Source organism: Neopsephotus bourkii, unplaced genomic scaffold, assembly GCF_033783945.1.
Source record: "Neopsephotus bourkii isolate Nb327-2 ecotype Australia unplaced genomic scaffold, CSIRO-AGI_Nbou_v1 NB_1120, whole genome shotgun sequence".
Lineage (NCBI taxonomy): Eukaryota > Metazoa > Chordata > Aves > Psittaciformes > Psittacidae > Neopsephotus > Neopsephotus bourkii.
In genome coordinates, this window is record NW_026901606.1 from 3,073,783 (window position 1) to 3,100,810 (window position 27,028).

The 27,028-nt window shown below is 36.3% G+C and overlaps 1 protein-coding gene across 12 annotated transcripts in view; it reads right to left on the minus strand.

Annotated features, from left to right (window-relative positions):
* The window catches only part of ERC2 (ELKS/RAB6-interacting/CAST family member 2), a 490,267-nt gene that overhangs the window by 321,645 nt on the left and 141,594 nt on the right, over nt 1-27,028 (minus strand). For all 12 annotated transcript variants that reach the window (XR_009726824.1, XR_009726822.1, XR_009726820.1 and 9 more), the window contains one exon: nt 11,808-11,975. Coding sequence is in view for 3 of the 12 variants with exons in the window: in XM_061362415.1 (XP_061218399.1) it covers nt 11,808-11,975 (168 nt within the window). In the remaining 9 variants the exon portion in view is untranslated. The remainder of the gene's footprint in view (nt 1-11,807; nt 11,976-27,028) is intronic.

A 27,028-nucleotide genomic window follows, 5' to 3' on the forward strand; every position in this document is an offset into this window, starting at 1 on the left:
GCAGTAATCAGCCAGAAATAATAATACCTTTCCTATTGGAAAGTTTCTTTTTAGCTCAATGGTTACAGAGGCCATCCATATTCATATATAAGGACAGTATAATGACTTTACATGAAAGAAAAGCTTTGCAGAAGGATAACATATCTCCTTGCCCCCTTTTTTAAAGATGTCTTTTCTTAACCATGCTAAATCAACATATGGTCAATGTACATAGGTTTTTATCAATTAAGAGTTGAAGTGCTCAGAATGTTGTTCATCAGAGAACTAGGATTCCTGTTACTATGAGATGTAATTTAATATTTGCACTATAGCTGCATGAAAGACAATGCACATATTGAGTTTCACCATTAGTTACTGCAGGCCAGACACAGTCATTCGAAGTATAAACTATCAAAGCACCACTAAACTTAAACTGAAATGTTAAACGCAGCAACTTGAATGTCTTTAATCAACATCTGCTGAACAGTTTAGATTTTCTATAGCAGCAAAGGTAACACACAATGCTTTTATATAAATGTCTGAATAGGAAGTAGAAATAATCTGACATAGTTCAGTGTTTAAGATAGTAGCTTTCGGTATGAAAAATATACCTTTTATTTTCTTTTACTCTTTCACTGAATTTGCTTTATCATGTGCCTCTTCCTCAAAACCAGCAGGTTTGTATATTTAACTTAGCCTCATTCTAATACCATCAACTGTAAAAAAAAAAAAAAAGACACAAATGCTTTTTTTCCCCAACCCAGGTTTTCACTAGGTCATTGATGCCTGGGTTTTATTAATCAATGTAGCCATCCTTAGTCATTTGGCTTTCTATTCATTTTCTATTACTTTTCTATTCATTCATCCTTGCTCATTTTTCTTTTTGTAAAAACCTTGCTGAAAGGACCTATTAAGAACACTCAATTGTTCCTATGGCAATTACAGGAAAATTCACTTTAATATCCTGATAATGCCTTTGGAGGTCATCTGCTATTGCAATGTCAGTGACATTAACCTCATACTATACTAGAATTGATAACACACTTGTAGTATTTTTTTCTTTTATATATTTTTTTGTTCTTTTAATGCCAGAGATTTAAAAGTTTATCTCAAAGAATTACACAGGATGATGAGAAGTTTCAGCAAGTGTCAGATGCAGTTTTCCCTCCCACAGCATTAAGCCTTTGTAGCTCCATGCTCACTTCTGTTACTACCTGTAACATGCCCCTCTCCATTGCGGGCTTGACAGACACTAAGTAAAACCTTCAGAAGAGTGCCAAGTTAGGAGCTTTCAGTTAAGAACACTTTGAAGTCTTTAGAGATGATGGATGTATCAAAATATATTACACATTGACTATCTCTGTAGTTCTGCACACATTAAAATTACTACATATCTTAATTTTCATCAGGCATTCTCTCCAAGAGACACATGTAAGTAACTAAAATTCTTTTAAAAAACTTAAGCACTGCTTAACAAGGAAGCTACAATAGTTTGACAACATTTTCATTCTCAGTGTCTTGCATTCAGATGATAGATATTATGAACAGTCCAGACTTTTTAAATGATTGAATGATGGCCAGCTCAATGCTAAAAAGCTGTCAGACAGGGAAGAGCTTTTTCCAGAACTAAGCACATATGAAGATTATTTTCTGCTGCTGTACTCAGAGAATTTTTATTTTAGCATTGGTACAAGTAGTCTGTGTCAACCCGGTGGTCTGCAAATAGTGTACTAAAACTTAATCAAAACCCAAGCAAATCTTCCAGTTCTGTTCCTATGCCTTTTTTGTGGGTTTGAGGTATTTTGACAGGTTTTGCAGCAGAACACTTAAGGTACAGTGACAAGCAGTCAATGGCTGCAACACTACCCAATCCTTCCCCATACCTAACGCCATCCTCCAAAACAAAAAACAGATTTAGCCTTTACCAAGAAATGTCCTGCAGCATGAATTGTAAAGCAAGTCTCAGTATTTGTCAGCATTAAACACTGCTGTCAACATTACAACATGCCCAAAGGAGAAAAGCGCCTACCTTGACAACGGAAGGCAGTTCACAAGGGTGATGGCATGGACTGGTTCATTTTGCTGCCCTGCCTGCAGCTAGCTGTCTATGAGGTGGCTTCTATTCTCCTTCCCCAAAGTTAGAATGATTTACAGGGACTCATGGAAGGTGTTGCAATTCATACATTCCAAGGCAGAGGATGAATTATATTACATTACATAAAATGACAGCGTACAAAACTCAGGAACAATTCAAGAGTGCTAACAATTGCTGAACATGTAAAATGTCATGCAAGAAATCATGTTTTGTAAATCTAACACAAGGTACAAGACTAGATCCCATGGACAGTTCACAGGGATGATCTCTTTTGCAACTAAATTATCAAATTCCTGTTTTCTATTACCTTCACATGTAGTCTAAATTCTATACTTCGAAGTTCTTCACATTTGTTCAGCTGCTTCCTATCACAGCTGCCTCCTGACATGTAAAACATTTAAAACTCTCAAAAGTCGTGGATTATTTCTTTTAAAATAAACATTCAAATGAAACTATTTATAGCTCCCAGGACAGCCACAACAAAAATACAGACTTAACCATGGATTAAGATTTTTGGATAGGTCACAGCAGGTATTTCACTCAAATCAAAAATGCAATTTTACATACTCTTAGCACTCTCTATCAACAAACAGCTGCTTTAAGAAGAAGAGGTTACAGATTCATGTGTACCTTTAGCAGCTTCTCACCCACAGTCAACATCAGCAGTATGCACTACAGAGAACACCACCCTCAAGTTCCAGTGGTGTACAGTCACACTGGCATGGGGTTAAGCACAGAGCAGTAAAGACAGGCTCCAGACTCTGTGCCTGTCTGGAGACATGAATGGATATTTCTGCTGTTGCATCAAGGCATCTTTTAGGTAATAAACATATTTTTCTCCTGGATATAGAAGATTTTACAGAGGCATAATTACCGCTAGTAAATTCACTGCAGATTTATTCCTAAGTGAATGGCAAATAGGCCCAGTACTTCTTTCATATATAAAAGATTATGCAATGCTATGCCATTTTTCTTTTTAGTTTCCAAGAACTGCTTTACTGCATTCTCTTTATTTCACTTTGATCTTAGCACTGTGCTTAGCTAGGCGTTAAAAATTAAAGTCAGGTGCGCTAGAAGGAAAGGAATTAGATTCAGATTCCATTCTAAAGTTGGATTTATTCTACTCGTATTCAAACACACCACTGCTGATTCTGCCACCAAGAAATACACACTACTTGGAAATGAGAAAATTATCAAAGCAATCCGACCAAACTGGCACCACTAGCTCTGGCTACATCTGGTAACAATAATATGAAGAGAGAAGTATGAAGATAACAATTCTCATTTATTATTACCATTAAAGTTATCTGCATGTGTACTTTTAAGGCTTTGAATTTCATGATTTCATAAAGCCAGTAAGAGCTCCACTCAAAGGTGAGGGGTGATGCTTTTCCAAAAGTGATAAACTACCCAATTTACTAAGGTATTAGAGTCTCTAGTACAGACTGCTCTGTCCGATGGACAGCAATGGAATACCACCAGGGAGCATGACTGTCAATGTCAAGGAGCTCTAGCAATGCATAAATTAAGGTGCTTGATTCTATACCAATAAAAGGGTAGAAATCTAATATACTGCAAAATTGGTAAAAAGCAACTGCTAATGTATATGTTTACTTTTATATTTATTAGGAAATGTTTATTTCCAGATATAACAAACTTGGATATACATTCAGTCAAGTTGCAGATGAGCTGTAACTACATATCCTGGGAAGGAGATGAACAAGAGCAATGGGTGTGAAGTTCTGGTGTCCTCAACATAAAAAGGACATGGAACTGTTGGAACAAGTCCAGAGGAGGCCACAAGGATAATCAGGGGACTGGAGCACCTCCCATATGAAGATCGGCTGAGAAAGTTGTGACTGTTCAGCCTGGAGAAGAGAAGGCTGCGTGGAAACCTCATAGCAGCCTTCCAGTATCTGAAGGGGGCATACAGGGATGCTGGGGATGGACTCTTCATTAGGGACTGTAGTGATAGGACAAGGGGTAATGGGTTAAAAATTAAACAGGGGAAGTTTAGATTGGATATAAGGAGGAAATTCTTTCCTGTTAGGGTGGTGAAGCACTCCTTCATTCTTTTTCAGATACATAGTCTTCCATTTGCCTAAATAATTCCTTTGTGTTCTTCCGTACCTCCCAAATATGACAGCTTCTACTTTATTTTTGCCAAGGCACACTATACATAATTTAGCTCTTTCACACTTCAAAAGAAATTTCCTCCAACTTTATTGAAAATACTACTCTTCAGACAACTTAAATTCCCAGTATGTGAGTTGGCTGCTTTCGCAGCACGAATAAAACTTGGGATCTTATTTAAAGATGACTTTGTTAATTACTATTGACATTTCAGAGCCAAATGGCAGTTTCCTTCCTCACCAGTAGCACTGCTGTCACACTAGCAGTATGAAACCCTTATGTAAGTATCTCATTAAGTTCAGCCCTACTTTGTAAATGGCATATTGTTTTTAAGAGCACTTCTGTATGCTATGTATAACCTGAGGCTTGAAATATTCAAATCTCTACATTTGAGCTCTGTGTAAAGAACCCTCTCAAAACTAGCATGCATATTTGATCTGGAATAACTTACATGATTTACGCTTAAGGATTTATCTTTTAAACTCCGAATACAAGTGATCTATGCATACACGTTTTCTACTTCCAAAAGAGTGATCTTTTTTCTCTCTCATATATTGTACTACATAATTTAGATCTCACGACTGATTGCCTCCTTTCTATACATATAACTACATTTAGAAAGTTAATACTGTATGTATAGTATCATACTACTGTGCTAGGAACTACATAAACATGAATATATGACAGTAACTCTTCAAAGCACTTCTTATTTCAGCCTATTTCTTCAAATAACTAGTACTTATTTTCCCTTACACTAACAATCTCTCACCCTATAGCTCCCAAATGAATTAAATCATATACCCAAAATACTCAGTTTTCCATAGATGGCTGTCGTGGTTTAACCCCAGCCAGACAACTTGTTCACCCACTCCCCACCCTTCTTGCCCTCCCTCTACTCCTGGAGGGACAGAGAGGAGAATCAGAAAGAATGCAGCTCCCACGGGTTGAGATAAGAACAGTTTAGTAACTAAGGTATAACACAAATCACTACTGCTATCACCAATAATAGTAATGATAAAGGAAATAACAAGGGAAGAGAATACAACACCCCATCACCAGGCGACTGATAATTTGCCCCCCCCCAGCCCGACCAAGCACCAACCGATACCTCCTCCAACCCTGCAGTCCACTCTAGCCCCTTCCGGGTAACTCTCCGGTACATCCTGGGCATGACATGCTGTGGTATGGAATACCTCTTTGGTCAGTTCGGGTCAGGTGTCCTGTCTCTGCTTCCTCCCGGCTTCCCCTCCTCCCTGGCAGAGCATGAGGCTCACAAAGTCTTTGGCCAAACCAAAACATCATTTTTATCAGCTCTGTTCCCAGGTCAAAGTCAAAACACAGCACTGCACCAGCTACCAAGAAAGAGAAAAATGATGCCACTGCTAAACCCAGGACAATGGCATACAAAGGCAGCCAAATTTAACCTTTAGGGTTTTAAAATACAACTAGGATTTGCAAACATGCAAGCAGGTTATCATTGGTACATGACACAGACTAGTTTGACCCACTGCAGTTTGACCCTGTTTCTTCAAAAACTGCATACATGTTGTTCCTTGTAATATTTTCTGACAAGTGAAGCTCATTCCAAAGAATAGATGCTTCCCCCTCCAACTGGGGGAATAATTACACTAAACTAAGATATGATTGTAATTTCAGATGCTAATAGTGAAACCTAGTGACACTTATGAATTCTTCCAAACAGCTGGTGTCGAACATCTCCAGCCTTTGTCAGCTGCCATTGATAAAGAGGAGACCGACTTAGACATGATTCTTAACACCAGGACAAGGTACAGTCAATATTTCTTCACTTTCTTGAGTATAAGAACCACCTTTTGTAATGTACTACACAAACCAAAAGTCATCATAGCAGCTCTGAAACACAGGAACTTTCATGTTACACCACAATGTCTCCCTTTTTTTTTTTTTTGATGCTGGTAATCTGCAGTCAGAACATTGATTTGTTCTACAGAATGAGTTAGTTCAGTATTTGTTGTTACACTCCAGAAATACATTAAAACTCTGATTTTAGTGAAACCCCAGTTCACATAACAGCCCACTTATAATGGTCCAATAGAATTTGAAATGTTAATAATATCCTTCATCATGCCACCATGACCCCTTCATGAATTACAAAAATGTGCTCCCAACTGATTAACCATGAAAAAAAAAATTCAAAGGCACCTTCTACTGACAATGCACTTTGCACTTTCTACTTGTTGAGATCAAATGAAAGAAGTTCATTCTTAGGTCTTCCTGGACAAATCGGGATTCAGAAGTTTCAATCTCAGCAGTGCTCTTAGGCAGAATTCCTGCGTCAAGCAATAATACTGATGCAAATTTCTAAGTACAAGAGTAGGACTCATTTGCTTACATTAATATATTCCTAACCTGATCATATGCAAATTTCGTCATTTTTAGAAGACAGCTAACAGTAATGCACAAATTGATTACACAACACATTTTAATTTAACACAAACTGGACAATATCACCTAGTGTGTACAGTCCAGCCACTCCAAGTACAGATTCCAATTATTACATGAGAGCAAAGACTTTATGACATTTCCTACAGATGCTAATTAGCTGGTAGGTTAGGGCCCTTAGTCATGTAGCACTTCATCAATCACAAAGCTTAAACTATTAAAGATGGAAACTGTAACATTTTACATGAAAGTTATGTTGCAAGTCAAACTAGAATATTATATTAGCCCCCTTTACATGGTGTTCTTTTATAATAGTCCTCACAAAAGAATTTCCACAAGCTGTTGTCCTAATATGATCCAGGTCTACATCCCCTACACTGTTCTTGTCTCAACAGCTACTGTTTTCAACACTGAAACTCATACTTCATAGTATATAATTGTTTCTTAAAATACCTACAGATTCCTAGAGAACAAAACACACCAGGAATAGCCACTGTATGAAAGAAGAAACTTGGGAGCAAAAAGGGACATGAAAGAATCATCATCCAGTTTAGCACTTCTTCCCCTTCAGCCTACAACTTGGCCATATTCATAGAACTTGCACGATCTGGTAAGAAATACATAAAGATTTCTGAGGTCTGCCCCTCTGCATGCTAAACTGACAGATATGAGGTGTAAGACTAGATTTGCCAGGTTAAACAAGGCTATTAAAACAGCATACCCAACTTTACTGGCACTAAAACAGAACAGTGGTGCCAAAGATTCTAAAAGAAAGAAATATTAACTAATATTGCACCTCTGACATTGACATAAGTTTATTATTACTCCATGCCAATCTACCTTGATCCAAATCCTCTGAATGCATGCTGTTCCAGTGCTGGGCCTCCCTTAAGCCTACAAAATTACATTGAATAGCGTATCGACTTCTCAGTTTTGTCAAAAATTACACCAAAACCACTGCAAGGGAGAACAATGCATCACTACTTTGTGATCACTACTAATGCCCATTATTTTTTTCTGCAATATGTTGCCTTATGTGTGTTCTTATGCCAGTCCGTGGGGCTCACCAGCTGTTTTGCTGCCACTGTTTTTATTTCTTCCACACCTTTGGTAGGGAGTCATCAACAGAACCTCTCCTGTCATCCAAGTATGACAGCTATCCAGAAAAGAGAAGAAACCACTCCACCTTTGAAAAGGAACTTCTTTAGGTTTGCTTTGGTCTCCTTCGTATTTGTCAACACGGCAGATAAGAGTAGAGTTCACAAGAGAAAGAACATTGAATTAGAAATTGCATCTTTCCAAGTTACATATTCCTTCCTTCTCAGGTTCAGGTTATTACTGACAGAAATATTTTTAAGCACTATATACAAATTCTTCCTTCTTCAATTACTTCAATACAACCATTAAAACAAATATTATTTTAGGCTGAGTAAAACACTTTAGGCTGAGTGGAGAGAGATGTAGCCATCTATCTTGCATCAATAAATTAAGGCACTCAAATCATTGGTTATTCACAAGTTCTCGTATCAAAAGTAAATCACTGAATCATAGAATAGTTAGGGTTGGAAAGGACCTTAAGATCATCTAGTTCCAACCCCCCTGCCATGGGCAGGGACACCTCACGCTAAACTGTGCCACCCAAGGCTTTGTCCAACCTGGCCCTGAACACCCCCAGGGATGGAGCATTCACAACTCCCCTGGCCAACCCAATCCAGTGCTTCACCACCCTCACAGTAAAGAACTTCTTCCTTATCTCCAATCTAAACTTCTCCTGTTTAAGTTTGAACCTGTTACCCCTTGTCTTATCACTACAGTCCCTAATGAATAGTCCCTCCCCAGCATCCCTATAGCCCCCCTTCAGATACTGGAAGGCTGCTATGAGGTCTCCACGCAGCCTTCTCTGAAAGCTAAAAATATGCAGATACAAAGTTCTGGCCTGCATAGAAAAAAAAAAAATGCAGACAAGCATTATAATATTACAATCAGAGAATCCAGCGACTAACAAGAACTAGATGAAAACATAAAAGTAATTCCTTCACTTTCAGAAGGGTTTTCGTATAGTTAAGCAGAAGGCAGGACAATCCACTAGCAGGCCCAGTAATTGTTTCACCTCCTAGTTCCCTATGAAACAGCCCATGTTGCTTTCCACCACTGAATTCTCCACATATATATGCATGATGGGAAGAAAAGAACTTCTAAACACACCACACACAAATGTCTGGCTGCCATCACTTGAAGCAAAAACAACAGTGGAAGAAATAGACAAAAGGTCAGAAGGAGAAAATGAGCAAAAACTGGAGGAATGCAAGAGACATGCGATCCAGCAAGGAGTAAGGATAAAAGCCTAATTAGACTCAAGTAAAGGATAAAATTACTGCAATCAATATATATATACAGTGAATACTTTTCTATCAAAATTTTTTCTTATATATGCTTACTATTGGAAATGTATGTTGCCAAAACTAGAAAGAAAAGAAGTACACTGGACAATCTTAACCTTAAAGCACAGCATCCACCACTGGATTATCTGAATTATCTGAAAATCCCTGAAAAGTGACTGTTCAAAAACATTACAATAAGAATACTACAGCACTAGGAATCACTACTACATACAGCCCAACATAGTTCTGAAACAACATACACTTCTGAATGAACAATCTGCGTATGGATGAAAAAGGGCTGCACTCCCTTTGCCTTTGACAGAACATAAAGACTCTGTGAGGTATGAATGTTCTAGGACACATAACTTCAAGCAGTGAGGATAAAGTTATCTAGAACAGAAAGGCACAAAGCCAGGAAAGCTTCTTGAAAAAAAGTCGACAGCCACCGAACATCTTCCTTTCTACATGTAAGTATCGTGTTCCAGAGATGAGATTGCATCTGCTGCCAAGGACACTGGCATGCGCAAGGAGGATGACCATGGGAGGTTATGATCTAATAAGCACTGCCAAAATTAAGTTGAACACTTGGGTTATTTTATTTTTAGGTATAATACTATTTTTTTTTCCATATTAATTTAAAAACCTTGAACTCCATTGGTGACATACAGAATTTTTTACTTCAGAATTGTACATCAGACACATGAAAAGTAAACAGTGAGAGTATCCTACTTAAATAACAGGAGAAAGTAGAGAAGGACAATATTTCAATCAAATTTTTCTCTAGCCAAATTATCTGTGAGTGAATTTATCTCCAAACTACACTGGAAGCACGGCACAAGTAACAGCTGAAAATATTACCTAAGGGTAATTTAAAAAAATGTATTTTCCAAATATCATATTCTTTTCCTATAAACAAATTGTGTAGTGATGATCTGATATTAGCATTCTGGGGCATGCTAACATCTACATATTAAGATGCTGTGGTTATTAAAAATGCGTCAGAGAAGCAGATTGACACATAATTTTTACATGATGTCAATGAATATTTTTACTTTTAAGTAATCGTCAGAATGCATTTTTCTCTATGTAAACCCAGTATTTAGTCCATAGCAGAAAAATCTGAACTTAGAAGTTCCTGATGAAGCATATTTACCAGAATAAAAACCCAAATAAATAAATAAATCATGTGCTACTTCAGTTTTAAAGAATCAGTTTAGTGCTAACTCTGATTTTGCACCTAATAGATTTATTACGCTGTATACTAGAACTCATGATGCTGTAACGTATTTATGATTTAGTGAAAATAGTGCAGTTTAAGACTGATTATTTTCATTAAGAAACAGGTGCAAAAGAGGCAAGACCATCTGCAAGACCCAATTAAACAGCCATAATGTAATAAAACCAGAGAAAACACATTATGCTGAATATTACTGAGCACACAGCCATGACAGAGAGTGCTGACAGCTCTGTGATGTTACATTCATCCCACAATTTAGATCACTAAATCCACATTCCTCTTACTGATCCATTTCCCCAAGATATAAACACTTGACAAACTGCACATTGTTGGTGTGTTTAGGGGCTTTTTAGAACAAACCATCAGAAAAGACGCATTCTTTTCTTCAAAACTCTGAAGTGATGTCCAAAACTAATGGGCATTCAGTACAGGGTAAAGGGCTTGAATTTTCCTATCTTTACATCATCAGCACTGCTAACAAGGCAAACATTCAAAAATAAGATTAAAGATACTGCAGTTTTGATAGGCCTTATTTCCTAGTCCTGAGAAAGCAGTCTTCCCAGTTTCTGGAAAATAAGGACTTGGCTTTTTAAAGACTGTATTTAACCAATTGCAGATGAAGCAGAGCTGGACCATGTGAACCCTATAAGAATCCTAGATAAAAAACACAGTAATATGAACTACCTACATAATAACAGAGAGTAAGGAGTAGACATTCTTTTGGGTGGCTGTGAGAGGAAGGGAGAAGTAATAGTAAAATGTATGTGATGCAAGAACGTTTTCTCCATTTATCTATATGCTCACGAATGCATCTACATACAGTAGTGATACAAATGCCACACAGAGAACATACCTGCTAGCATAAATATTTTTGTGAGTGTGAGAAAAAGGCTATGATAAATAAAAACCCACACTCTACTACTGTATGCAGAACACTTGCAGAGCTTTCTTTCCAGGAAATTCCCTTCCCACTCCCACATGGAAACTTTAATGATTAAATCCAACTTCTCAAACATAGTAAATGTAGTTAGCTAAATCTGTGGAAAATTAGAAGTAAGACTAATAAAGCTTTTCAGAGAGAGCATCCCTTCTTAACATCTTTAGCCCACAGGAAAAGCAGATAACTAACTTAAATTAGATTTCTTCCCCACCACCTAGAAAAAAGTCTTTAAAGAAGAAAAAGCAGTATCCTAACCTTTGAGCAGTCCCACACATTTTATTTATATTACTTGGGAAGAGAAGTAATCAGTGTTAGTAAGGATAACAGAATCCCTCATGTTGAGAAACGAGAAGTTTTGTCAAAAATTTTAGGACTTTCATTTAGTTCAAATAAATTTGTGGAAACTATGCAACCTAATATTTTTGTAACATAATATGATTAAGATATACTACTATAGAAATGATCCCATGGGAAAGAGCTACTTGAACAGTAACAGTTATAGAATTACTGGACTATTATAGACTCATTCCTTGCATTTTTTAACATATTAAAATGAATATGGTATAAGAAATAAATATGCCTCAAAAGTTTTACAGTGTAGCCTTCCATCAGTGCTCTTACCTTTTTCTGAAGGACATTAATTTTTCTTTCTTTTACTTCCAACATGTCTTTCATATCTCTAATCTCTCCAGCCAGGGTTCCTTTCTCTTCTGTGAGGTCTTGTAGTTGCTTTGTTTTTTTATTCAGAAAGGTTTCTTTTTCTTCCAATCGTAATCGCAAGGCATCAACCTACAGTAAGTAAATCAAACATGTTTTGGTTTTACAAAGGTCACTAACGTATTTCATTTAATTTTATTCATTACCCCTTTTTTTTGTCACTTAAATGTTTTGGAGGGCTTTTTCTATGTAGATTTTCCAACTTCACCTACAAGTAAAAGATTATTTTATTTGTTAAAATGGAATATAAAAATGAAAGCACTTCTAGCACCAAAGCATGAATGGGAAAAAAAAAAAAAGTAGAATAGTCAAAATATGAAACAGCAGTAAAAAAAAGCCGTAACATACGTAAAAGACTTAAAAATAAAATCACCTTGACCTATGAAATATATAACTCATTGAAAACAATGTTCTGTATTTTGTATTTACTTTGTCCATTAAAGCCATGAAGCTGGCTATAAGATACCACAATCACTACAAAGGTTTGGGCACAGATCAGCAATATAGAAAGACAATTGAACAAACACATGGCAAATAAGGAAATTATAAGGTTCTTCACTTTTCTCCATTGCATGTTGCATATGTCTCTCAACAAATGGGCCTTACTGTATTTTGCTGTAATAAGCACAAATCCCTGTCAACCAAAATAAGGGATATCCTAAGGATTTTTCTAAGCAGAAATGTCTTATTAAAGACCCTCACCAAACTGCTGCGCATTACGTAACAGTTTTTCCTTTAGAAACCCTAAAATAAATTTAAAAAAGGAAAAAAAATAAATAAATCAAAAGCATTCTAACAGCCCAGAAGGTGTATGCAGCCTCAATTTTCTCACTTCATTCTTTATAAAAGCTCAAGCACGCGATTTTATTATTCTAACACAACTCAAACAGTTTCCAAATTATGATCAAGCAAATGCTTGCTGGTGGTCTGGAAAAAATCCATAGATCACTTGATACTGGTTACTATTTGTATACTGTTGTTTCTATAAACAGCTCTACTGCTAATTGCAATTAGAAGCTTGGGTACTTATAAAAGCATTTGTAAACAAGGAGGAAAAATAGCTGACTCTCCTCTGCTATGGGGGTGGCAGGAAGCAGCAACCACATTCAAAGACAGCAGCATAAATATTATCAAAACCAAGAAAAGCTTTTTGTGAAGCAAAGAAAAAAGTGGAAAGAAAAAAGAAAATCTAAATTACAGGGTACCTGTTCAATGAAATGAAGGAAGAAGGAACTAGCTTTTGAGGGAGTATAATCAAGATACTGTCAAAATAGGGGAAGAAACAAAGAGCCTGACAGGAAAGCGGGTTTTTCAAGTAGATTTAACAATCCTACTTTACAGCTTCAAATTTCTTGTACCTTTATTAATTATATCCTTCTACATAAGCAGTGCCTGAAGCAGTTACCACAAGGTAAGCTCTAATTCCAAAAGGAAAAGGAGTTACTCTTCACACCGTGAACAGGAAAGGAAGCAGTCACTATCAGGATGCTCACTGATTCAGTCTTTGAGAACTTCTAATATACTATACAAACTACTGGCTCTCAATAATTTCCAAAAAGATATTCAAAGTAAGATACCTCATCACTGCTTCCTTAAATTAAAATACGACAATAGACTGGAATAAAGCAAATGCCTAAGCTGCCTTACAATGATGTGATGGCGAAGTGGAGGTGAAGCCATAAAGTAAAACTGCAAGCTAGAAAATGAAGTTTTGCAAGTTCTAATGGTGCAGCTTTTTATATAGTAGAAAAGATCAAGACAATTATAATACTGTAATAATTCAAGAATATAAAGATCCTGACTGTAGAATGTGAAGAGTTCAAATTATGATGCATGTAATCTTTGGTGACCTTGATAATTAGCAAAGTGAAAAATTGAATATTTCATTGAAATTGAAAAAGCAAATAATATTATTCCTACAAGAATGTTTAAAAACAAAAGTGTATGAAAGGGTGTGCTAAGTTGAATAGATAAATAAGGAATTGTAAAAGGGGTGGGGAGGAACAGAAATTAAACTGAACTGGAACATATATCTCTAGTTTTAAATGTTTATCAATTTCTTTGTCTAATCTAAAATATGCTGTGGGGGTAAGGGGCAGAACTTCATTAATTCTCTAATGCCAAAGAAAGAATTACTCATCACATAAATTCTATTCTTAATACCTTTGTAAGAAAAGGCAGCTTTGTAATAAGATAGTAGACATCGCAGTTCATTAAAGCAACTGAATATGTTTATTTTTAATCATCAGTATTTCAATAGTTGCACTTTGCATGTATTGGTTCCTTCAGGGACCACTTCCACTAAATCATACCTGTTTCCACATTCTGGTTCAGAAATGAAGTTACAAATGAATCACTGAGCAGCTCATGGGCAACACAGAATAGAATACCAGATGGGGATATTTGGGGGTAAAAAAAACAGATTTCATCATATCTCATGTTTTTAAAGACCAAAAGATGGGGGTTTCTTGTTTGTTTGTTTGTTTTAATGTGAGTCTCATATTATTGAAGGCTAGTTTGTAAATAAAATAATGCAAGAAAACATAGTATACCCACGAAATTTTGTCAGCACTTTTAAACATCATACAAGATCAACAAAACCAACTCAGTGTTAAGCATTACAGATTCAATTCTACATTCATTGTGCAGCCTCAAACTCCCAAATTCAAGCCTGGAGTATGGAAATCAAGGAGTTTATTCTTAGTGAAATATTTTGTTTTTCTAGAAGGCTGGTTAACACATCAGAACAAGTCCAGGAGAAGAGATACTAAAAATACTGCCATAGACCTACATTTGCCCTTCCGTTCCACCCAGAGAGAGAAAGATAGTATGCAGCTCAGAAAGCACACGGAGGTGGCAGCACAGGCATGGAGAACCTTTGCAAGGTTTGCAAACCATTTGAATGACATTATAATTTCATGCAAAGTAGAGAACCAAGATAAAGAGAGTGCAATCATTTGATATTACAAAGATGGGTTTCCCTGAATAGAGGCCATTCTTCTGATGCTGTTTTCTTCTGCAGCTCTGAAACCTTGAGGTGCTCACATTAGGTGGACCCATACAGGCTTGTTTTGGCTGCAAGGTAAGCCATCAAGAAGACAATGTTTGGATTGAAAATATATGATGTGGCAGTATAGAGTAATTCTCCGTCTAAAGAGAGCTGCAGGAGGTCAGACAAGTGAGAAATTTTAGATTCACTAATCCAAATTTCAAACATACAAATGTCAGAAAATAGAGAACAAGGGTTTAAAGTATATGTTACATAGAAATTTAAGTTTATTACAAATAAATTTATAATAAAAAGATAGATGCAAGTAACTGAAAGGGCATAAATAGCATTTTTAAGTTCTGCAGTTTGACTAGTCAGAAAGGATCATCTTCATTAAGCACTTATTTTCCTAGTTAATTAGAATATTAGTTCAGTACAAAACAATCAGCAAATTTATTTTACTTATATTCCAAGTTTTGTAATGTTAAATTTATTCAAAGCAGAAGTCCTTGCAATGCCATTTTAAAACATGTTTTGGGACCAATTTAGATGATCTATTGGATCTCAAAATGCATGTTCTCCCTGCTCTTAAAATGGCTCATTGCTTTTCTATACACTGGGGCAAGGAGGGAGGTGAGAGAGGAATTCTATTGGATTTATTTTATTTTTAAGACTATTTTTTACAGTAATACAGTATTAGGATCTTGTAGTATGCAAGCAGTGTGCAGTATGAGATTCAAAGATGACTTTTTAAGTTAGAAAATAAATAATAGCAGCAGCAAACTTTTGGACTTCTTTTAATAAACATAAAAGGCCTCATCTGAAACTCATTACCACATCTTCTTTAGACTTAAACACTTGTTTGCTTCGTGTCTGAAAGCAATCCCTTAAGTCAAATCAAAAAAATCTCTGTTGGGCCTTTAAGCTGCAGCTGAGGAGCTCATCATAACATTGCGGTGGGCACTCCAAAAGGAGTTCTCTTCAGTCACTGCAGCCTCATTTTCCAACTGCCACTAGGCAGAAGCTTAATGCTTGAAGTCAAGGGGAGTTGAGGGTGATTAGACCCACTCATAAACAAAGCAGTGATACTGTTCCCTAGCGACTGGGATAACACAGTAGCTCACACATGCTCTGTTCTGCTTGGCTGAACCACGCAGTTTGAGTCAATAGCCTTTTCTTCTCTATCTATCCAGTCCCCACCCTCAGGATCAAGCAGACAATTCTCACTCTTCTTCACCAATTTCTTCCCACACACCATGACATCACAGCTCAGGGATTCAACACAGGAATGGGAATTTTAGGCATTAAAACTTGGGAACACAAGAAGGAAGGTCGAGTGGTGCTGAAGTCCAAGTCTATGAGTGACAATCTGTGTGTGAAATGGGAGCAGAGGCCTGTCCACTCGTTTCTCAGACCCAATCCTGTCCTCATACAGCTGTTTATACAAACAGCCCCACATGACTGAACCTTTTTGCATTTCCTTTCACTACTAGCCAGCTCATAACATGACCAATACATTGTTTTTATTCCCTAAACAAAGGCACAACACAGAGTTAAAAGATGGGCTTACACCACAGGTACTCTCTTAGTGACTTGACACTTCCATTAACAGCCCATGATGTTACTTTCAAGCCACAACAAATTTGATGTCATACTTAGGAGGTTAAACTGTCTTACTCCCCAGCCCTTCGCAAATGAACCACAGGTCAGCAAATGTTTTACTGTTCTAGCTAGAGTATGAGTTCCACAGAATTATGAGGAATTTCTGTCTTAGAGGAATTCCACCTTCCTGGTGAAACAAAAATCTTTCCCAAATAATAAGCAGCTAGACATGGGTTACTGACATAGCATTTCTGATAATTCAATCAATTTGGATCACGGAGATTCAAACTAATCTTGTAAACCATACCTTTTCTTATTCTTTTATAAGACAATACTTTATTTGATGTTCCCTCTTTTTTCCCCCTTTGTATAGAGATATTTAACCATTAGATATTATAATTTAAGCCAAGTCCATGTAAGTGCTTAGACTAAACCTCTAAGATCAGAAAATAACATGATTTATAACACAGCATGGTTGTAATCTGTGTCATCCTTTTCTCCTTGCAAGTACAGGAAACATCTCTAGTTTTCTCTCTAGTCTTTGTCCCCAAAAGCTGTGTTTTGTGGAGCTCAAATTAAATTGTGTCCTGACACTAATGTTAAGAAGAAAAAAAGAAAAGAAAAATCTGTTAAATACATCTCTGTTTTCTTGTATCTCCTCAACCAGTGGTCAAGATATCTTGAGGCTGATATAGCAGAGCACTAGCTCAAAAATCCACCTACATGATGAAGCCCATGTGTTTTTATAGAATAGGTATATCGTCCTCCAAACTAACATACACAGACAGGAGCCCATCTGAAATCAGTGCTCTAAGTCAGTTTTCAGAGAAGCAGAACTCTGAATCAGTGCCAGTCTGGGAAAGTGAATAAGCAACTCATACTGTGTGTGGTCTTCGATGGACAGATTTATTTTCTATTCACAGGAATGCAATGAGGAGGTTTACAAGAACATTGGTTATGTCAGTCATTTTCTCCTTCCCTAAATTCTTCTCTCTGCCTCCAGTAATCAGGAACCAAGATTTTTACATTTCTCATAACGTGAAATAAAACCACTCAGCCTGAACTTCATGAGACCTTTTACTATATGGTATCTGTTCCGTGCTAAGCATGTATGACATCATTTCATAAGTCAAATCTGAACGTCCAGATGGTGTAAAACTGAGAAGCTGTTAAATCGGTTCCTCATCTTGTGGAAGACAAGCAGCAAAACATACTACTTCATTTATAGCCATGATGAATTTGCCAATATTAGAAATTATCTCTTCCCAAAAATAATGAAACAATGAAGTATTCTAAATGGAGCATGCCGATACACCATAAGAAATGTCTGCCATTTCGTTACCCCTCCTTTTACATCTATGGCATTTTAAATATAATCTGAAAGGAAATTAAATATGGGTCGTTTTACAGCCTCAGGTATATATTTTTATATTTGAAAGTATAAGGATTTCTGGTACACAAAACCCCTCTCTTTGGCTTTTCACTCAACACTATGTAATTTTAAGAGTCCTTGACTTACTTTTTCCCAAGCTTTGGCAGTACATTTACTAGTAAAACTTGGCAATCTGAAAAACACCATAATTTTCCAGAAAAATAAAGCAAAACCAGATCAGATAGCTAACACATAAAGCATTTCAAAGAGCTCTGCCTAAGTAAATTGTTTTTAATTTTGTCTAACTTCTTTTTCCTCAGCAACTACTTATTTCAACTATTTAATACAATAAACTCTGTCACTTGTTCTGGAAATATACAACACACTACAAAAACTTCAGATTTAGGTCGTGCTTTAGAAAGAAAAGAAAAGTTCATGTCAGTGGCAAATATTGCCCAATCCAAAGTTGAACTTTATTAATCTTCATGTCATCACCCGCCACTCATGACCAGCTCCAGTAGTGACGTCTATTCCTTGAAGTTCCCCACTGTTAACTGTTTAACTTATATGCCATATTATATATATATATCTTTTATGAAAGTTGTTTTAGTGTTATGGAGCTCCATGAGGAAGTACAACATCAAGAAGCACTACTGTGTTTCACTGTTAAGAATCATTTACATCATAAACACATTTAATGCAAAGCTTTGGCTGTATTATTTTAACTTAATTCTACATTTACTGGTCAAGCACAAAGTGTACTGTGGTACCACACCTGGGGTAACAGAGAAGGCAAACTAGCCCATCGTTAATCTTCCTCCTAGTCCCACTTCTGTTCCAGCACACACTGCAGTCAGCATTTGCCACTGTGACCCAGAGCAAGTCTTCCATACTATCACTCTCCCCTTTCCTAATGACCACTACAGAAACTTCTGTTAAAGATCTTAGTGCCTGTATTTATACATCCACACGTATCCAGTGAAATGCAATATACTAAGTTTTGATTATAAAAACCATTTTAAACCATGAGAAAGCTGTCACTTCTATTTTCCATACACAAGTACTGAGGTGTGAGTAAAGAGAACATACCCTCAAATGGGCCTTTTTGCAAATATCAAACTGAGCTACGAGTATAGAAAGGATATCACGTGTCTTTAAAATGTCCCAACTGTACTCTCCACTTCAGAACTATAAAAAAAAAATCTAAAGTACAACAATAAAATGAAAACTCTCCCCTCATCATTTATCTCCCTCATTTTTCAGTCTAATTTGATTAAATGAAAAACACGATTTTTTTCAAAGCAATGGCTGCACCTGATAATTCATACTACAACGCATTCATTTCTTTCAAAACCATCTGATCCATGTAAAATTCAAGGCAGAAAAGGCAGAACATGGCCACATTTTGAAGCTGCAGACACCTGAATTTTGTACAATCAATACACTTTACATTCTTATTCCAAATTATAACTTCAGTCAGTTAGCTAGCTTTTCCCCTTTGCAGAGGAAAATTCCACCTTCAAGCATTATTTCAACAACATTCCCACCCTTACTACTTTGGGTATTATGGTTGCTCTAGTTTACATTTTAATTCAGCAAATTAGCTTATCATAGAGCCAATAGTTAACAGGCTTTATATTCTTTACAGGACAACCTACCTTACTGTCTTCCTTCTACTACTTCAGCATTTAAAAACCGAGAAAAGGCTTGGGGTTTAAAGCAGCTGAGTACATTGCAGTTGAGGGAAACAAGACATAAGCAACATTAGATGGTTTATAAACACAGGACAGTGTTGGCTGTTCACATCAGGAAAACCACCTCATACCATCTCGTACAATGGTATGTAGCTTGTACCATACCTTTGCCCTCAAAACCACTGATACAAGCTTTTTCAAACCTTTTGTACAAGGATGAAGAACCACCTAATAGGGTAATACATTAAATGCACTTACTCTCCTTTATTCGCTCCTTGAAAGATGGCAGCTATGGGCTCCCAGCCTCCCTTCCTGATAGCTTCGCCAGCCACCATCTCTGTTAATCAGTCTTGATTTTTCTTTCATTCCTTTTTTTCCACTACTCCAGATTCTCCTTAAAAGAGAAACCTGGTAATACTGCCTGGTCAAACTACACTAGAAAAGGTTTTAGCTGAAACAGAGATTGCAGCCAAGATATAAATGGTTCCCTCAGGCAGTGTGAAACTCATCCTTGTGCAACATTATATGCCACAAGGAACTCTGATCATGTGTAGCTTATCAATGCAACCAACTGCCTAACAGCTGTTTTGTTCAAATTTACATCTTTGCCTACTCCTACCACTAAAATTAGGTAGTTTAAAGCAGCTAGTCCAAAGTTCAAAATTTAGTATTCAGTTCAGATCCAGCAGATTTTGGAAAACACATGGGAATTGTAACTCGTGTGCTAATACTTAAAAGTTTTTGTTAATAAAACTTCCAACACTAACCTTACCTCATTGAACTTACCTCACTGATTTTTATGCTCACTATAAAACTATAGCTGTCATAATATTTTTGAATTACTGCAAAAGGAAGTCAGTCGTTCCAGAGTCAATGTTATTTAGCAACATAATGATAGTTATAAATTCAAAATACTTTAAACCAATTTACTAAACTATCAATCTTGGAAGCTTTTAACTTTTGAAATTTCTGTCTCCAATAACATTCAAATTTTATTATCCTGTAACAGATTAATAGAAAGTGAATTAAAAGGCCACAATGTTCTTTTTTAAATCATGCCAATGCATTTAACTGCTTCATGAAAAATGTGTAGAATTCCATAACAGTGCAAGAATCATCAGTAAATATCTGTTAGCTTTACACATGATAAAAATAGAATTTTTACATGAACTTTTTTTTCTTAGCTTAATTTTTCCTAATAGTACGAATTAGTTATTACAAATAGTTGACATAGCAGTGATTTTCAAAAACCACATTTAGGTTTGTAACCTACTTGGAACATTCAAACAAAGGAGGTGCCTGTGGGTGAACCTCTTCAGCTGAGCTGGAGAGCCTGTGTTACGCTTTGCAGGGGTGTTCTGTACCCTTGACCTCTCTCTCTCTCAATTTCACATGTTTTGAGTGAGTCAGATCTCTTGGAGCAGACTTTTATGATGCACCATGTTCTGACACTGGAACACCTGTGTATGTTACCCGCTTGTTTATCAGACATTCTTATATCAGCAGGTCTAGCTGGAATCTGCTTGGCTACAAGCTTATCTTCCAGACCTATGGCCAGATCATAAATAGAGTGACATAAAGAGGCTTCGGCAATATTTTTCATTTATTCATAAGAACATAGTGAACAGAGAAGGAGGTTAAAACAATAAATTACACATATATTGTTTACTTTAAATATAACACATTTTTGTCAAGAAATACACCATTTTCGCTTTTGTATCTCTCCTGTTCATATCCTTCCAGATACCAAGTTACAGTCTTTTCTCTGCAAACTGATGCATTTTTCTCAAGAATGAGTAAGATTCTACTTCTAAGGTCTCTGATTACAAATACACCTCTAAAATTCTCCAAATATAAAGGCAGAGAGTGTTCTCCCTCCCAACCAGCCAGGCTCCACAATCTTCCAGACAACAGTAAACATCAGCTGGTTTGATATCGGCCTTGAATACTAGCAAGTGTTAGAGGTGCATCACTTGTCCTCAGTCCAAACCTCTGGTTTTCTAGGCACTCCTAGGACTCAGAATTTTCTCATTAGCTCCGGCTTTTGAGGCATGTGAGACAAGGCAACCTCTTTGTTAACTCTCTTTGCATACATAAGGCAAGAAGATACTTGCCTGGTATCAGAACAGAGTGCAGTGTTTTATTACATTAGATGTACAAAAAGGTAATGCCTATAGTCTGTAAAACAAACCATAGCTGGCTTAATCCTAGCCAAAGTATAAATCTGAAAGACAAGTTGCAAATCAACTTTAAAAATTGAAAGTGCTAATCTATATTTTTTTCCTAACAGACCAAGAACTAAAACTTCATGGAATTCCAAAGTCAGGTCTGCTAAAACAAAAAGAGGCAAAAAGACTAAATAATTAAATTACATCTTTCTAGAAATAAAATTAGAAGTTATGTAAGAACACATTACCTTGGGAGAGATCTTTATTTCCATACTGAGTTGAACCACACCTTCTAAAATGTTTGACACAAGCAATAATTAGTAAGAAATGGTTTTTTTTTTTTTTAATATGGACTGAAAGTTCTGCAAATGGGCTCTAAAAGGCCTATTCTGGCATGTAGTAAGATACATTCTTGGTAATTTTTTATCTCTTTATCTGCTAAACATTAATAAGATCTTAAAAAATTATAGAGATCTCCCAGCAAGAACATTCAAAACTATTCAGGATATAATAAATAGCAATAAATAGTTCTTTAACTAGCAAATTTTGCATACCAAAAATGACTGCTACTGCTGAACCCAGGACAGTCAGAGACAGTTTTAATGGGAAATCTGGCACAAGCAAAAGCACTATGCACTCTCTCTACAGCAATGTCTTTTGCTTCCTGCAAATGGTAGGTTACTTTAGGGGACAACTTAATGAGGACATGTGTGTCTCGGATCAAGGGGAAAAAAAAAATTGTAAGGAAATTTGTTTTTTTAAATGAGGCTTATTTCTGAATGAAAAATCACTGATAAACCAAAAAAGATGCTGATGAACTCAAAAACAAATGCTTTTGTAGCAAGCCCACAGTGATCGCAGTGCTAGGAATTATCTACACAGGCATTTAAAATTCAGCAGATGATGAGACGATGGTTCTTTTTACTGGTGTGATATAGCCTTAGTTTCCCAGTTAAGGCATCTTGAAGATTAAAACATCTTTACAGAGGAATGAAAATGCTTAATACACGCAACTCATATAAAATCTACCTCTATACCTGAAGGAGGAGGAAAAGGTGATATTCTGTTTTGTGAGCAAGTAAAACTTGGTATATGAACTTCAGAAACTTTAGTCCAAGATCACAAAGCAAAAAATTTCAGACTTCAAAGTTAGCAGTTAAAAATGTTTGATAATAGATGACAGATAAAAACACCTAACAATACAAATACATATTCACAGTCACAATAAGCAAGGTTTTAAGAACTCTTGAATTACACAGTTTAAAACTATCAGCATTGCTTCAATGTGGTATCTGGACAAATTGCTGCTCCTCATGTGAGTAGCAAACTATTGCTCAAAATTGAGGACTCCAGTACAAAACTCAAAGATACACAGCTGAGCTGTGTATCACACAATTACATGATTTTTTGCAAATAATGAATGTGGGGAAATACGTGTGTGTGTGTGTGTATATATATATATATATATATTGCAGAAATGTAACCCTAATACAGCTCAACTGTAGCAGTGCCTTTAGATGAATCAACTGTTTGACACAACGACTTGTCAGCTGGTCTCGTCTTGTACGAGTACAAATAGATGCTGCTCTCCCAGCTTCTCCAATGAGAGTCCTACCCAGAAACAAGATAAACAAGTACCTACTAATAGTAACACTGTATGTGCTACCTAATGCATGGAACCTTCAAGAGTGCCAAGATGGTAGTATCTTCTCTGGAATCTTGTATCCCTATTATTGATACTAGGAGCTGATACCTGAATAGTGCATTATGTCACTTAGTTTTTGGACCAGAGAATAGTCTGAAAGCATTTAATTTACTAATACAGCCAAAGCCCTCACTAGTGCCTAGGAAAATTAACTTTATGAGGCTAGCTTGCAAGTGGCTTGAGAACAAGATTCAAAGCATACTGTGAGTCTTGTGATAACTGTCTTAAAATCTTAGTTTGGAAATAACAAGTATTAAAACTTCTAAAAAAATCTGGTCTTTACAGCAGTGTACAAAAACTCAAAACAGAAAGAAATTAGAATTTAGTTCACATTTAAAATGTTCACATTAAAATGTTATGATTTTCAGGCTCAACAGATGAGTGAAGATTTAAAATGTGAGGGCTCAGTTATCAGTTTTATGGAAACTAACAGATTTTCAGTGATATTCTGAGCCCTTTAAGAGACTGTTCTGTGAAATGTTATATTATATATTAAGTCTGTAAGTCATTATTTAGAGATATCTTACAGATAGTAGATGGCCCATAAGCTGAAAATGATGAGGCCTGGTAATATTGCTAAGCTATTTGTTAATAACAAGCATCTCAACCAAAAAATCAGACTGTACTCCTACTGAAACAGAAGTACAACCATTTTGCCTATCTCAGACGCTGCAAATATATTTACTTTTTATGATGAAAACAGACTCCCAAACAAATTTCCACAGATTGTGCTGGCTTCTGATAAGAATTCCAGACAGGGAAAGGCTTCTTAGTCCATGAGAGGCTCCTTGAGATGCAGTCTGCCAGGAAAAGACTAAAAGGGCAGTTTCAGATTCCAAAATTGGTAACTCCTTTTTTTATGTCATCTTTGCAGCAACATTCTTCTAGAACTGAAGAAGGCATTTTACTCTAAAAAACTTCAATCATCACCAAATTGGTAGATCTTCACCTCATATTTAAAGAGTTTGAAAAGTATAGAATAATTCATGAGGCTCAACAATGCTGCATAGAAATGCATGAGATTATAACCTCTATTATAAGCACTTTAGTCCCACAGTAATTTAAAATAAAAAGTTACGCAGGAATGAAATCAGACATAATTTTCAGTTGCAGGCTTTCTAACATACTAACAGAGATTAACTTGCCAAATATTTTTACTGAATCCAGTCTGCCAGATCATCTAACAGCAAGTCAGAGACATGTCAAGATCTGATCTTGCATTTATTTATTATTCAGCTGGAAGCTATAGGTTTACTAGTTTACCACAATTATATTCCATCTGGGAGACAATCCGTTTCTCAGGACAGAATAGCATCTGCACAAGAAAGATAAAGCAAAAGCGCTATGTGCTGCTTTCATAAGTCTTGACACTAAACAAGCTATGTAAAGTTACATATAAAAACAAACAGTATCACAGAAGTGGTCTTACACTGTCAGATATGTAAAGGATCCTTTCAGAAAAGAATCAGCAGTGAAATAACTCTCAAAAACTACTTTCTGAGAAGGAGCCAAGCAAGCTACAAGAACCAACAATGGCATCCTCAAAAACAACTTCAAATGAATCATAGAACCAACTAGGTTGGAAAAGACCTTTAAGATCATTAAGTCCAAATGTTACCCCAGGACTGCCAAGACCACCTAGGAATAAAATTCATAACTGCTGGCAATTAAAATGGCCATTAAAAACAGTTCACAGAACAAAGTTACAAAATAACATTCACAAACTTCTCAGCTAGTTCTGTGTGATTAAAATGGGGATCCCTAAAAGAGCCCAAAGCCAGGTACAAATGTGGCAATCACCTCTGCAGAATATTCAACATACAAAGAACGTATGACTGCACCAAGTGGGAAAAAAAGAAAATACACAGAACTGTGTTTATCTGCATTATTCTTGGCTTGGGAGAACTTCATCCATGAAATGGATTAAAGGCTTCCCTAAAACAAGACTCAAGAAATGAAGACTACCAGAATTGTAAAAGGATCAAAAAAAAAATAGCCACTGAAAAAAATTAAAAGGCTTTTCATTTTACTGTACTCAGCTAAAATTTGTGTGATAAATGCTAACTCACAGACCCTCCCTCTACTACCAAACCGTGACATGTAAATGATGCCACATGATGAAATAACATATAAGCTACAAGATTCCGAGTACAATCTGACAAGCCTACCTTATAAAATATAATATTTTTTTTCTTTTTTTTGTTAGGATGGTGTTGTTTAGAGTCCAGTCAGATTACCAGAAGTAACCTGAAATTGTTTAAACCCTCATTGATCCCCAAACTGGAAATTACTGTTCCTTAGCAAACGTAACTGAAAGAGGAACGTCACCAGTTAGCATCACAAGAAAGCAGCTCTCTAAATATCACTAAATCACTGAATCACAGAACCACCAGAGTTGGAAGGGACCTCTGAAGATCATCTAGTCCAATCACCCTGCCAAGGCAGGGCCACCTCTTCCATTATTCTAAATATTCTTTTTAGTGCTGATGGTATATATATTTGGTCTGTATTATTCTCAGTCTCTATATATATTTAGTAAACATATAGACGTGTATATGCACATTCATGTATAAACAAACATTAATGCTAAAAAATTCGAGGTGTAAGTAACTTAACACAGAAGTAGAGGCTATAAGAAAGCAGATTTACTAGCCATGGAAATGAAACCTGAGTATGAAAATTCGCTCCCCGATCTCTGACTGTTGACATTAACCTGGAGCCTTACAAATCTGCCCTTTAAAAATATTCTAAAAGTAAATAAATAAATAAAGCAAGTATCGTTCCTCATCTGTTTTTCTTGTCCTGGAAAGCATTCTGAAAGTAATCTTTTTTCCAGGCAGATTATTTTGCACATGGGTGAAATTCTGCTCCTTCTTCAAATCTCCTCAAAAGACTGGGAAACTAAAGATACATTACAATGAACAGGACAATGCCAGCACAGAAAAGGAATCTTCAAAGTTTAGCACAGATTAACTACGTAGGATCCTGCACTCTGCAAATTAATTATCAGCACACCTAAGTATTACAGTATCACAATATCATCCCAAGGAAAAGGGCAGAGGGTGTGATAAAAAAAAACCCCAACAAAATACAAAACAACCACCACCAAAAAAAACACCCCCAGAAGCTCCCCACCTTTCCAATCCCGTAACTTAAAAAAAACATATGGAAGAACTGCTAATATTTTCTGGGTGCTGTCAAGCTGTCTTAAGCAATACCTAGCAGCTTTCTCTATATAATCCCATGTAGAGACACACATTTCACACAGCTCGACCAAATAGCAAAATGCATAAGCATTTCAGAACTTTAAATGATGCTTCAAAGAATTTAACTTCAAGCACTCCTTTAGTAAGGAAGTCTAAAATAAACAAAGTGAAGAGCTCGTAGTTAAAGAATAAAACCAACCACGTACAATTTATTAAATATAGATCTACCTTAAGATTGCATTACAAAAGCGTAACTGTGGATCCATAGGTGAATTAGCCTCTTTGATTTCCATCTCTCTTTACAAAAAAATGGGGGTTTTTTAGGTCTGCCATTCCTGAAAATTAAGTCTAGGACAGGAAAGACAGCCTTTGTTCTTCCCACATATTTT